The 13,045-nt window shown below is 32.9% G+C and overlaps 1 protein-coding gene across 1 annotated transcript; it reads left to right on the top strand.

Annotated features, from left to right (window-relative positions):
- Nucleotides 1-292: 292 nt before the first annotated feature.
- On the top strand, nucleotides 293-1,489 carry LOC105796156 (protein LURP-one-related 10). Its single transcript, XM_012625757.2, has 3 exons — nucleotides 293-682; nucleotides 777-1,004; nucleotides 1,126-1,489. The coding sequence occupies exons 1-3, from the start codon at nucleotides 428-430 to the stop codon at nucleotides 1,303-1,305; spliced, it is 663 nt and encodes a 220-aa protein (XP_012481211.1). The 5' UTR covers nucleotides 293-427; the 3' UTR covers nucleotides 1,306-1,489.
- The last annotated feature ends 11,556 nt before the right edge of the window (nucleotides 1,490-13,045 follow it).

The raw sequence follows: 13,045 nt of genomic DNA, 5'->3' as shown, positions 1-13,045 counted from the left end.
ACTTTCTTTTTGAAAGGCATCGCCGTCCCTATTGCATTAGGCTGAGATTTTATATGTTTTAAAAGTGACCGCCTATTATCTCAAAATAAAAAATTGTCTATTACCAAATAAATAAATAAATGTGTTATGTATGAACCAACTAATGTTTAAAAGTTAGGAGGTCAAATCGATGAAACTTATAATTTGCGGTTGAATCCATAGAATAAAAAAGGAATTTAATGTGATTCAACTTCGAAATTGATAAGTCCAAATTCCCTTTGTACTGAAACCAGGTTCTTTTCATGTGTTGCTTGATGGAGAAAGTCAAAGTCAACTTCTGCGTATGAAAAGCCATCGTACTTTAGCATATATAGGGCGCCTTATCCATGAAAAACTTAACCCTAAGCATATATCACAACAATAGCTATACAATTTCCAGTGATCCCAAATGGCATATCCCAGTTCCAGTTCAAGCCAACCATTAGCTAACCCTGTTTCCATCATCAGCTCTCATTTTTGTGCTCCTTACCCCATTGATCTCGCTATCATTAGGAACGTTTTAACCATAAGTGATGGGAGCTTCGTAGTTACTGACATCAATGGCAATATTGTTTTCAAGGTTAAAGGAGCTTTTCTATCCGTCCATGACCGACGGTTGTTGCTCGACGGTGCTGGGAATCCCATCGTTACTCTCAAACAAAAGGTCGTCGATGCCATAGATGTTATAAGCTATATGTTCAAGTTTCAAGTCTATACTTACATCATGTACCTATATTGTTTGTTTTGTATTGATGCAGTTAATGAGTGCACATGATAGATGGCAAGTCTTCAAGGGAGATAGCACGGATTCAAGTGATCTTTTGTTTTCGGCTAAACGATCTTCCATGTTCCAGTTAAAGACCAAATTAGATGTGTTTTTGGCAAACAACACAAAGGAGGAAGTTTGTGATTTTAAGGTTAAAGGGAGTTGGTTGAAAAGGTCTTGTGTTGTTTATGCCGGAGAGTCTTCCACCATTGTTGCCCAAGTAAGCTTCTTTTTCTTTTTCCTGCAAAGTACACGCACTTGTAGTTTAGCTTATTCAAAAAAAAAAAAAAAAAAGGAGGAACTATTCAAATTAATGAGTGTTAAATAAATGTGATCGGCAGATGCACAAGAAGCACACTGTTGAAAGCATACTGATAGGGAAGGATAAGTTCATGGTGACGGTTTATCCCAACATTGATTACGCATTCGTTGTAGCCCTTATTGTGATTCTTGATGGGATAAATAAGGAGGATAGTTCAGGTTCAGGAGGAGATTTCGATTTTCTTGGTGGGATAAATTAGAAATCTTATCCAACAATTAACGCGTGATGTATTGATAGAAAACGTTGGTTTCGTAGTGTTTTAAATTGATACTTAATCTGAAGAAATCTTCACTCTCTTGTTTTGTATTTCTCTGCACAAAGTTGAGAGGATATTATTTGTTGAATGTAAAAAAAAGTATACGTCTTCATACGGCAGTGATCAAGTCAATTTGCCTAACCTTGTTAAATAACTTCTGCTAAAGAACAAAGATATCACATTTTAAAATTCATGGTACGAGAACATATTAAAAATATAATATCGGTAATGACAATATATCGTAAAAAAAAAGAGAAATAAAAATAAAGAACACAGATTTTTACGTGAAAACCCTTTCGGGAAAAAAAATCACGGGCAGAGGAGAAGAAAATTCACTATGTCAAATTCGTATGATTACAAGAGGAGTTTCGACTACATCTATTTATAGGTTGAAAAAATCTAATTCTAATCAAAGTCAAATATATTATGCTAATAAATGCTAAATATATTATACTCATAAATACTAAATCTTCTAGAACGAAGATATATTTTGTTTAACTTGACTTGTAAGCAATCTATTAGAATTTGGGTCACACAATTCTAACAATCTCCACCTTGACACGAATTCTCAACGAAAAAGTTTTTCACTTCTTCCATAAAACCCCTTAAGGGTTTAACTTCAACAATGAACACCAATCAAGTCTAAGCAATGCTCAAACTTGGTCATAGGAAGTGACTTAGTCATCATATCTGCAGGATTTTTATTAGTACTAATTTTGCTCACAACAATATCACCACGAGCAATAATATCACGAACAAAATGATACTGAACATCAATGTATTTTTTTCTCTCATGAAACATTTAATCTTTTGTAAGGAAGATAACACTCTGACAGTCACAAAATACTGTACTAATTTGAAGGTCTTCATTGAGTTCACAAAATAGTCCCTTCAACCAAATAGCTTATTTACAAGCTTCAGTAATCGCCATGTACTCAACTTCAGTGGTAGAAAAAATGACTGTAGTTTGCAAAGTGACTTTCCAACTAATTGCACAACCTCTGATTGTAAAGACATAACCTGTGAGAGATCTTCTTCTATCGAGGTCTCCAGCAAAATCAGCATCAACATACCTAATGACTCCATCTCTAGTTCTTCCAAACTGTAAGCAAACATCAGTAGTACCTCGTAAGTATCTTAAAACCCACTAAACTGCTTTCCAATGTCCTTTACTGGGATTCGCCATGTATCTGCTAACTGCATATGATAAATCTGGACGTGAACAAACCATGGCATACATGAGAGATCCCACTGCACTAGAGTATGGAACATGTGACATATACTCAATCTCATCATCTAATTGTGGAGACAAAGCCGATGAAAGTCTGAAATGGGCTACTAAAGGAGTACTAACAGGCTTAGCATTCTGCATATTGAATCTGCAAAGAACTTTTTCAATGTACCCGTTCTGACTTAGGTACAGTTTACTTGCTTTTCTATCTCTGAGAATCTCCATACCAAGTATCCTCTTTGCTGGTCTTAAATCTTTCATCTCAAATTCTTCACTTAGTTGGGCTTCGACCTTTCTTATCTCTCCGTTATCTTTTGCTGCTATCAACATGTCATCAGCATAAAGGAGTAGATATACAAAAGAACCATCACTGTTTTTGTTAAAGTAAACACAGCTGTCAAAGTTATTTCTCTTGAAATCATGAGAAGTCATAAAGGAATCAAACCTCTTGTACCACTGTCTTGGTGACTGTTTCAAACCGTAAAGGGACTTTTTTAGCAAGCAAACATAGTACTCTTTTTCTAAGATTGTAAAACCCACTGGTTGTTGCATGTAAATATGCTCCTCAAGTTATCCATGCAAAAATGCAGTCCACTCTTGGAATTTGACTGTAACCCTTTGCAACAAGCCTTGCATTATATCTGGGTTCTTCAGCTCCTGAAGTTCCTTCTTTCTTTTTAAACTCTCATTTACAACGAACAACCTTTTTACCTTTAGGAAGTTTCATAGGATCCCATGTTCTGCTTTTGTGGAGTGATTTCATCTCCTCTTGCATAGCAAACATCCACTTTTCTGAGTCTTTACAGCTAACCGCCTCAGAATAAATTAGACGGCTCTTGGTTTGCATCTATATCTTCAACCACATTTAAAGCATAAGCAACTAGATCAGCCTCGGCATACTTCTTTGGAGGTTTAATTTCTCTTCTAGTTCTGTTTTTAGCGATAGAGTATTATGGTAAATAAGCAACTCTATTCTAAATTTTTGTGCTGGCTTAAGGAGTTGACTCTGTTGTAGATTTTGGATTAATCTGATACTCCACCTACTTTTGATTTTCTTTATTGGAAGAGTCTTTAAGAGATAAGTTAGGTAGCATTGCAGTTTCATCAAAAACAACATCTATGCTAATCACAACTTTTCTATTTTTAGGACACCATAACTTATACCCTTTTACACCAGCTTTATAACCAAGAAAAACACATTTAATGGATCTTAGTTCCAATTTTCCATTATCAACATTAGCATACGCATGACACCAAAAGATCTTTAAATCAGAATAATCGCAGGATTACCAGACCATACCTCTTGTGGAGTTTTTTCTTAATGGCAATGGATGGAGATCGGTTGATAAAAAAACATACAATAGAGGCTGCTTCGGCCCAAAATGACTTTGGTAAGTTGGCATTTGACAACATTTATCGAATCTTCTCCATGATCGTTCTGATCAATTATTCTACAACGTCGTTTTGCTGTGGAGTATGACGAACTGTCAAGTGTCTCACAATCCCTTCTGACCTGCACAGTTTATTAAACTCATCAGTTTATTTTATTTGTTTTCTCATGTTTTTTTCAATAATAGTTTACCAAGAGTTAAATGCGAAAAATTTATTGCTTTTCTGCTTCAAGAAGAACGCCCAAACTTTTCTGGAAAAATCATCAATAAAAGTTAGCATATAATTAGCTCCACCTCTCGAAGGCATTCTGGATGGCCCCCACAGATCAGAATGAATATACTCCAATGTTCCCTTTGTGTTATGGATTCCTCTAGTGAATCGAACTCTCTTTTGCTTCCCAAAAACGAAGTGCTTACAGAACTTTAGTTTGCAAATTCCTCACCGATCAATAAGTCCTCTTTTGCTCAATTCTGCCATGTCATTCTCATTCATATGCCCTAGACACATATGCCAAAGTTTAGTAATATCATCATCTGACAAGGAAGAGAAAGCAACAACTGCATCACCAGTAACAGTAGAACCTTGCAAAACATATAACTTGGTAGTCTTTCTCTGCCCTTTCATCACAACGAGGGAACCTTTGAAAATCTTTAAAACCTTACTTTCAGCTGTGTATCTGTACCCTTTTGAATCAAGTGTACTCAACGAAATTAAATTTATCTTTAATTCTGGAACATGTCGCATGTCACTAAGTGTTTTGACAACTCCGTCAAACATCTTAACTTTAATCGTTCTAACACCTGCAATTTTACACAAAGTATTATTTCCCATCAAAACAACACCTTTAGAAACTCTTTCGTAAGTTGTAAACCAATCCCGATTGAGAATCATGTGGAAGGTGCAGCCCGAATCAATGATCCACTCCTCGCTCACTTTAGAATTGTTGACAGAAGCGACTAGAAGTTCACTATCGCTGTAGTCTTTTACAACATCAGCTTCACCGAAATTTTTTGGTTGTTTTCCCTTTTGATTCGCAGCCTCCCTTTTGATATTGTTCTGTAGCTTATAGTACTCAGATTCAATGTGCCATTTCTTCTTGTAGAAGTTACAAGTTTTACCTCTATTTGAAGGCTTCAATCGACCCTTAGATTTACCGCGAGGATTCTGTTCCTATGTCCTTCCACGATCATCATTAGCATTTTGATCTTGTCTCCCATGAAAGGGTTAACCACAAGATGCTTCATTTTATCATACGAGGTCAAAGAATCATAAACCTCATCAATTGCGAGAGACTCGCGGCTATAAAAAATCGTGTCTCTAAAGGTTGAATAAGAGGGGGGCAACGAACAAAGTAGAATCAACCCTAGATCTTCCTTATCATACTGAACCTCCAGGGCCTCCAAGTTTGCGAGAATTTCTTTAAACACTGTTAAGTGTTCGTGCATAGATGCACCTTCCTCCAAACCATGAGCATAAAGACGCTGCTTCATATGCAACTTGCTAGTTAGAGTTTTTGACATACATATTTGTTCCAGCCTCTTCCATAATGCAACGGCGGTCTTCTCCTTAATCACATCTTGCAAAATTTCGTTAGACAAATGCAGATGTAATTGTGTTAACGCCTTTCGATCCTTACGCTTCTTCTCTTTATCTGCTAATGTCGAAGGCATCTTATCTATCCTTAGCAGGGCATCCTTCAAATCCATCTGCACAAAAACTGCTTGCATGTTAATCTGCCACAACATAAATCTGGTGTTGTAATCCAACAACGAAATTTCATAATTCAAAGACGCCATTATCGTGATCGAGATGAACAACTCGAAAGATCTGATACCAAATTGTTAAAAATAAAACGTGGATAATTACAATATATCACAAAGAAAAAGAGAAATAAAAATAAAGAACACAGATTTTTACGTGGAAACCCTTTCAGGAAAAAAATCATGGGTAGATGAGAAAAAAATTCACTATGTCAAATTCGAATGATTACAAGAGGATTTTTGACTACATCTATTTATACGTTGAAAAACCTAATTCTAATCAAAGTCAAATATATTATGTTAATAAATGCTAAATATATTATACCCATAAATACTAAATCTTCTAGAAAGAAGATATATTTTGTTTAACTTGACATGCAAGAAATCTCTTAGAATTTGGGTCACACAACTCTAACAGAACAAATTTGGCTTTAAACGCAAAGTCTTGATAACTGATTCATCAAAATTTGCCCACTAAAGTCAAAATTGAGCTACTTGCTTGGTTATTTTGATACCTAAAAGCAAGGTAATGAAACCTTGAAGCAGGGTCCTAAAATTTAAGTTAAAAATAGCTCCAACATACTCTAAAACACTTCTTACAAAGCAAACTCCATCTCAAAGCACACCATAGTTTATCTCATAACCATAAATCATTAAAACACATTTTGAGAACACTTCAAAACCTCAATAACACATCCAAAACGAACCTCATAATCAATTAAAATTTAGCTAAGATCAAAGGAATAATTGCATACATAATTAATGATCACATGTTCACCAAAACATAAACCAACTATAAAGTACACAAAACACGACTCTCAAATCATTTAAAATTCCAAATCAAGTATTATAACGCTGACATATAATCATACAACAAAAGACTCGCTAAGTACACTACCACTAGGAGTCTTTGAACACAAATGAGCTATTATAACACATGTAGCCTTAAAATGATAGAACAGTAGTCCATTCTACAAGCTAAGCTTTTCGAAGGCACTAAGAACCTATGCGCAAGGAAATAACAATGAATAAGCATAAAAATTTGAAAGTTCAGAAGGAAAGTGTCATATTTACATTGCTTTCGATTGAGCTAGTCAAGTTAATTATTAAATTCAGTGTCCTTAGTGTAGTTTTTTCTCATATATACTTGTAATATTTTGAATAGATTGGTTTAATAAAATTCTATCTTTTGCATTAATATCGTTTGTATTTGTTTTCAACGGTTTTTGCACGTAAAACAAAATGAACAAGTAAATAGTGACTCACTGAATACTTAATGTTTAACTAATATTAAGTTATATTATGTGGTTAAATTATAATACGAGAGGACAACTTATATTAGTAGGTAATATAAATGGTCCATAACCTAATCGAAATTAAGTAAATCGATTAAAAGACTTTCATGTCATCTATCAAGCCCAAATGGGAGAGACCTTGTCTTGGGTGTTGGAGCAGATGAATCTCAAAAGATATAGACATAAATGTGATTTGTAACACCTTCTACTGGAATCGAATCACCAAATCTGAATATAAGATGTTACAACACATAAACACTTAGCAAAAATTTTACAACCAGTCTATAACCATTTTTAAAACATATTTCTTATTAATTTATTAACTATCTTTAGAACAAAAGATTAAATAAAGAAAATACTTAAGAATACATTAGATCTTCAAAGCAACATAAGACGTTACAACTCAAAACTTTGCTAAAGACAGACTCATCATGGTGTAGTGTACTAAGCGCCACGCTCTTACGGTACCCTTTGTATGCATAATGATGCAACTCGAACTGCTACCTTGGCATAATCCTAGCTTGGTCCCTCCTCGTGTACCCACTCTTATAGCGAAACTTGAAAAATAAACAAACATTTGTAAGTTTAAATGAACTCAGTGAGCTTTAACCTAGATTACCTTGAAGCATTCGTTGTTTAATTCCTCATCTTGAAGAATCTGGATTTCCTTTCTATCTTTGGTGGATACTTTCTTAATATCGACGTATACATATACACCAAATTCCATACTTAACCATCTTACACATAGTTAACTCATTGAGCAGATTATATTTCATCCCTTTTTGGAAAACGAATACAGTTCTCAAAAGGATATCCATACAGAACCTACCTTCGTTAGATTATCATATAGTTGGATGTTGAGTACCTCCCCTAGGATGGGGTACTGACAGATATTATTCCTATCAGATACTTATACTAACTAATTTTTAAGATAAACTTCATATAGATCCAAATTTTTGGCAGATTCTCATACTGAATTGACAACTATCAGATTACCAGTCGAATCATGTCTTAAATCAACCCGTATCACAACTTATTCTGATTGATGAAATCTTCTAAGTCATCCTATGGAATTTCAGAAAACCAAGCTACATATCATGAGAACGCTCTGATTTGACAGTCAACTTATACTTCAGATAACCTTTTTTATATACAGCGTGAACACTCAGATTTGACGAATACTAGATAATTCAGATTACTTCCTTACATAGCATATGCAAATTTAGATATGGCAAACTCTTTGATGTTGGGACTGCCAGTACGCCTCGTGGCTTAGCAGAAAAATTATTTCGGCGATCCACAACCAAGGATCCATGTATGAGGAACAAATCGGGTTCAAATAGGGTTGAAAATATACCTTCTTTACTGAAAACATTGAAAGAATGCTACTGATTCGATGTCGATTCCAAGTCACAACGAAAAACGTCCCGGCCTCTATGTAGTCCACCCCGTAAAAAACAAACAACCACTTGAACTTTTTAGAGAGAATTAAAAACAGTTGCTAGACCTTTATTTTATTAAGATGGTAATCTTAAAACACTAAGGGATTATCATCATTTTATCCTATTAGATATCACATATTAAAAAGAAAATCAAGATTATTCCCTTATTAATAGAGAAGGAAAATGGAAAGTTAGAAAAAGAATTATATTCTTTCAAAAGAATATAGGATTATTCCTTTGTTAACAAAGAATGCAAATTTAAAGTTAGAAAAAGGAGTTATATTCTTTCCAAAAAATATTAATTTCCATGTCTTTTATATTTTGATCGAAATTAATTAATATAATTGTTTATATTAATAAATTTGGTAAAATATATACAATTAATATTTTTATGAATCAAATTCATATATTAATCATATTCTTTCCAAAAGAATATTAATTTTCATGTCTTTTATATTTTAACCAAAATTAATTAATACAACTGTTTATATGAATAAATCCAAGAAAATATATACACCTAGTATTTTGTATGAATCAAAATTCATATATTAATTATATTTTTCCAAAAGAATATTTATTTACATGTCTTTATATTTTGATCGAAATTGATTAATATAATCTTTTATATTAATAAATTTGGAAAAATATATACAAATAATATTTTGTATTAATCAAATTCATCTATTAATTATATTTTTCCAAAAGAATATTAATTTTCATGTCATTTATATTTTGACCGAAAGTAATTAATATAGTTTATTTATATTAATAAATTCGATAAAATATATACAATTAATATTTTTATGAATCAAATTCATATATTAATTATATCTATGTTCTTTATTTGTGTACAACAAGTTTGCACATATAATATGTTTAATATTTAACTATCAAATTAAATTAATTCAACAATTAATTTAATTCATGTGACAACTAAATACAGACCAAATATATTTGGATTCTATTCGTTTCAACTATAGGGTGTGACCTTGTAGGCTCTTCTAACGTTAGTAGAAATACTAGAACGTTTCTAACATTACAAGCAATAAATGACATCTAACAATACATCATTTTCATCCAAGTTAGAATAAGTTGTGATTCGACATAACCTTTTTGTGATAATCTTTTCATGTGTTATATCCTTTTATCCTTAATATTGATTGGACACAATTCATGGAATAGTCACACTTGTATAGTCCAATCTCATATTTCTAAATTTTCTGAACAGACTATAATTAACAAATAAGTGTTGTATCTCATATCAACTTATTCACATGGCCATGCATTTCTAGTCTCACTCCATCAAGAGGCCTAAGATATTGCTCCCATTATGTAGGAGGGATAAATCTTATCTTGATCAACCATATCCCACTACATGAATTATGGTATATCCAACATCAATTTTATAGTACAACCTGTTACGGTAGATATTTTGGTTGTATCAAAATATACAACTCACGATGTTGGGACAATGATGATCTCAAGTCTGGGATCATGTACATAGTTATCACTATGAGTAATATTGTGACTATTACATAATAATCCAAGAAACATACTCATAGCGGGTCAGTCCAATATGCTGTTCTATAACTGATACTAATGTATTGAGTTTTGACATCCCTATGTCAATGACAATTCTTTGTCATCAATCAACTACACATTAGTCTCAATGCATTATTGTTGTCCAAGCCCACAATAGTACTTGACTAAGGACCTTTTTAAGAATAATCATATTTTCTTAGGACTTTATTACAATTCTTCCATACTGAACCTTTTAAGTACTTTATCTATGTATGGGCTTTGGCTTAGACCTAAGAGTGTCTTGATCTATCTCTATATATTTTGACTCCTAATATGTATATAGCCTCGCCTAAGTCCTTCATAGAAAAAAAGCTTCCTAACCAAGTCTTAACAGACTGTAGGGTAGGTATGTCATCTCCATACAGTACCAAGAATACAATAATGCTCCCACTAATTTTCTTGTAAATATAAGGCTCATCTTCATTTTTGATAAAACCAAACTATTTGATTGCATCATTAAAATGAAGATTCCAACTTTAAGAAGCTTACTTTAATCCATAAATGGATCTTTGTAGCTTGCATATCTTATTAGCATATTTTGGATCGACAAAACCTTCAGATTGTGTCATGTACACATCCTCTTCTAGTTTTCCATTAAGGAAATTTGTTTTGACATCCATCTGCCAGATTTCATAATCATGAAATGCAGCTATTGCAAGTAAGATCCGAATGAATTTAAACATAGCAACAGGAGAAAGGGTTTTATCATAGTCAATACGATGAACTTGGCGAAAACCTTTAACGACTAATCGCCCTTTGTATGTTTGCATATTACCATCCATGTAACACCTCCAAAATAGGGACTACGAGTTTTAGGGTTATTTTAGGAATTTTAGTCTTAGAGTGTTCAGAATTTCGACATAGTTTACCGGTAAAGTTTTTGACCATGATTTTTAGAAAATTAAATAAATTTCTAAAAATGAGTTTTAAATACATTTAATTTTGAAAATATGATTTATTTGTGATAGAGTTAAAATTGTGAGTATTTATGAAGCAATTTAACCAAAATTCTAAAATCACCCTATATCTTTCCCCACCTAGTTTTATTTTCACATTAGTTTTCTTCTCCTTCATTCTTGTGCCGTCCTTTGCATCCCAAACTCCTATTCATAAAGTTTTGATTACCAAACTTAATTCCATTGAGTTCTTTCATCCTTATAGCATTAAATCTCCATAAAATTCCAAGAAGAACACCCAAAACACCATGGATTTCTCCATTGTTGAACTTTTTGGGATTTTTGAGTTTTTGATCAAATGCTTGGATTTTTGTTTACTAAGGCAACGAATGATTTTCTTATTAGTTTTAAATGCTATCTAGTCTTTAAAATTGAGTTTGTAGTTATTGAATCGCATGTTTAAACTAAAAGTCAAAAATTGGGTCATCAATGGTGAATTTCAGGATTTTCGATAAAAATGTTGTTTCAAAGTATTTTTCAATTATTTTTAATGTAATTAGAAGGTTTCTAAACTTACTTTGAAATTTCGTTAAAGATTTCTTGAGTTTTAATGAATTTTTGTTAAAATTACCATAAACATGTCAAAAATTTTGATACCTTGAATTGGGTAGTTTTGTGTAGTTTAAATGTTGAGAATTAGTTGTAGGTGAATTATAAGATGAAAAAAATTGGTTTTAGGCAAAAATACTGAGTACAGATCGAGCTATTCAAATTTAAAGCTTGTTATGTTAAAGGCTTTAGTTTCATGAGAACTTAGTTTAGGCTTTTATTTTTGATTGCTTATGGTGAGTCATTGGCTAATCTTTGAATGTATTGTTGTGTGAATTTATCGTGTTGAAGTTATGGGATTCGCTAGGACCATCTAAGAGCTAGGAGAGTATAGATTGAGCTTTCGGCTTCTCGAAGAAAGTGTATTGGTGAGTGTTTGGAATCGTTGCTTGTAGACATGAGTCATGTGTTATTTTAGAATTTAGTAGTAGCCTAAACCCCTACTCTAAATTCCGAGTGTAGGCTTTCTCATTCCTATGTTATCTTGTGAACTATGTGCTTTTGTGCTTGTGAATATGTGAATTGGAATGAGATGCTATAACATGTGATACGTGGTTATGATAACTGTTGTGAAAGTGCAAATGTGTACATGTTATGTAAATGTTAAATTTTAGTGACTATGTTTTGCTAAAAGTGCAAATATGCAGTGATAGTGCACGGATAATCGGTAAGTGATATGTGTTTGTTTCGAATATTTTGGCCTTTTGATCTTGAAACCATTGGATATAGTTGGCATGCCATAGGATTGTGAGTACTCACCTATATGTATAATGATTTTGGGCATTGAGGCCCTGGGACATGTTGGAGGGATAAGGAAATGTAAGCTAAGGTCCATTCAACGGGACATGTGAGGGGAAATAATGAGAGTGTTAGTTATATGCTTCACTTATGAGATATGTTCGACTCTATGAGTCATTTGGTGTGATTGGAGATCTGTGTATCCGATATGTGGTGATAATGTCCACTTTATGTTTCAAACCTCAAGAGCCAATTTATCATTATACGTGATTGTGTGAAATGTGATATATGATTAATGGATTGTGTTATATGATATATCCTTGAATGAGTATGTAAATGATATGTAATTGAACTAATAGGTAATGCATGAATAGGTATTATATGACACTATACAAAAGAACATTGTAATTCTATATATATGGTTGTGTTGTGAATGCATGATGACATGTTTGCGTAGTGCTTGTTCTAATAATTCACTGAGCTTGTTTAAGCTCACCTACTCTTTTTAACATATGTAGATTAGTGACGTTTTGGTGTGGGCGATGTGGTTTTTCTGAGGGAGTGATTCAAGGAAGACTTGTTAATATTTTGTAGGTGTTCATTATTTATTTACGTTTTAGGGAATAAGGCAATGTGGTAGACTTGTTTATAGCCATGTTAGTTCTGAACATTTTGCTAGTTATTGCTTTTGTTTATGAGTTATAAATATGTTTGGGTTTATGAACATTGATGATGGCAT

Source organism: Gossypium raimondii, chromosome 3, assembly GCF_025698545.1.
Source record: "Gossypium raimondii isolate GPD5lz chromosome 3, ASM2569854v1, whole genome shotgun sequence".
Classification (NCBI taxonomy): domain Eukaryota; kingdom Viridiplantae; phylum Streptophyta; class Magnoliopsida; order Malvales; family Malvaceae; genus Gossypium; species Gossypium raimondii.
The sequence above is the reverse complement of the archived record's forward strand: the minus strand, read 5'-3'. Positions and strand labels throughout refer to the sequence as shown.

Coding starts and splice junctions, on each gene's coding strand:
- LOC105796156 (XM_012625757.2), top strand. CDS start 428: ATGGCATATCCCAGTTCCAGTTCAAGCCAACCATTAGCTAACCCTGTT. Junction 683..776: donor TCGTTACTCTCAAACAAAAG/GTCGTCGATGCC, acceptor GTATTGATGCAG/TTAATGAGTGCACATGATAG. Junction 1,005..1,125: donor CTTCCACCATTGTTGCCCAA/GTAAGCTTCTTT, acceptor TGTGATCGGCAG/ATGCACAAGAAGCACACTGT.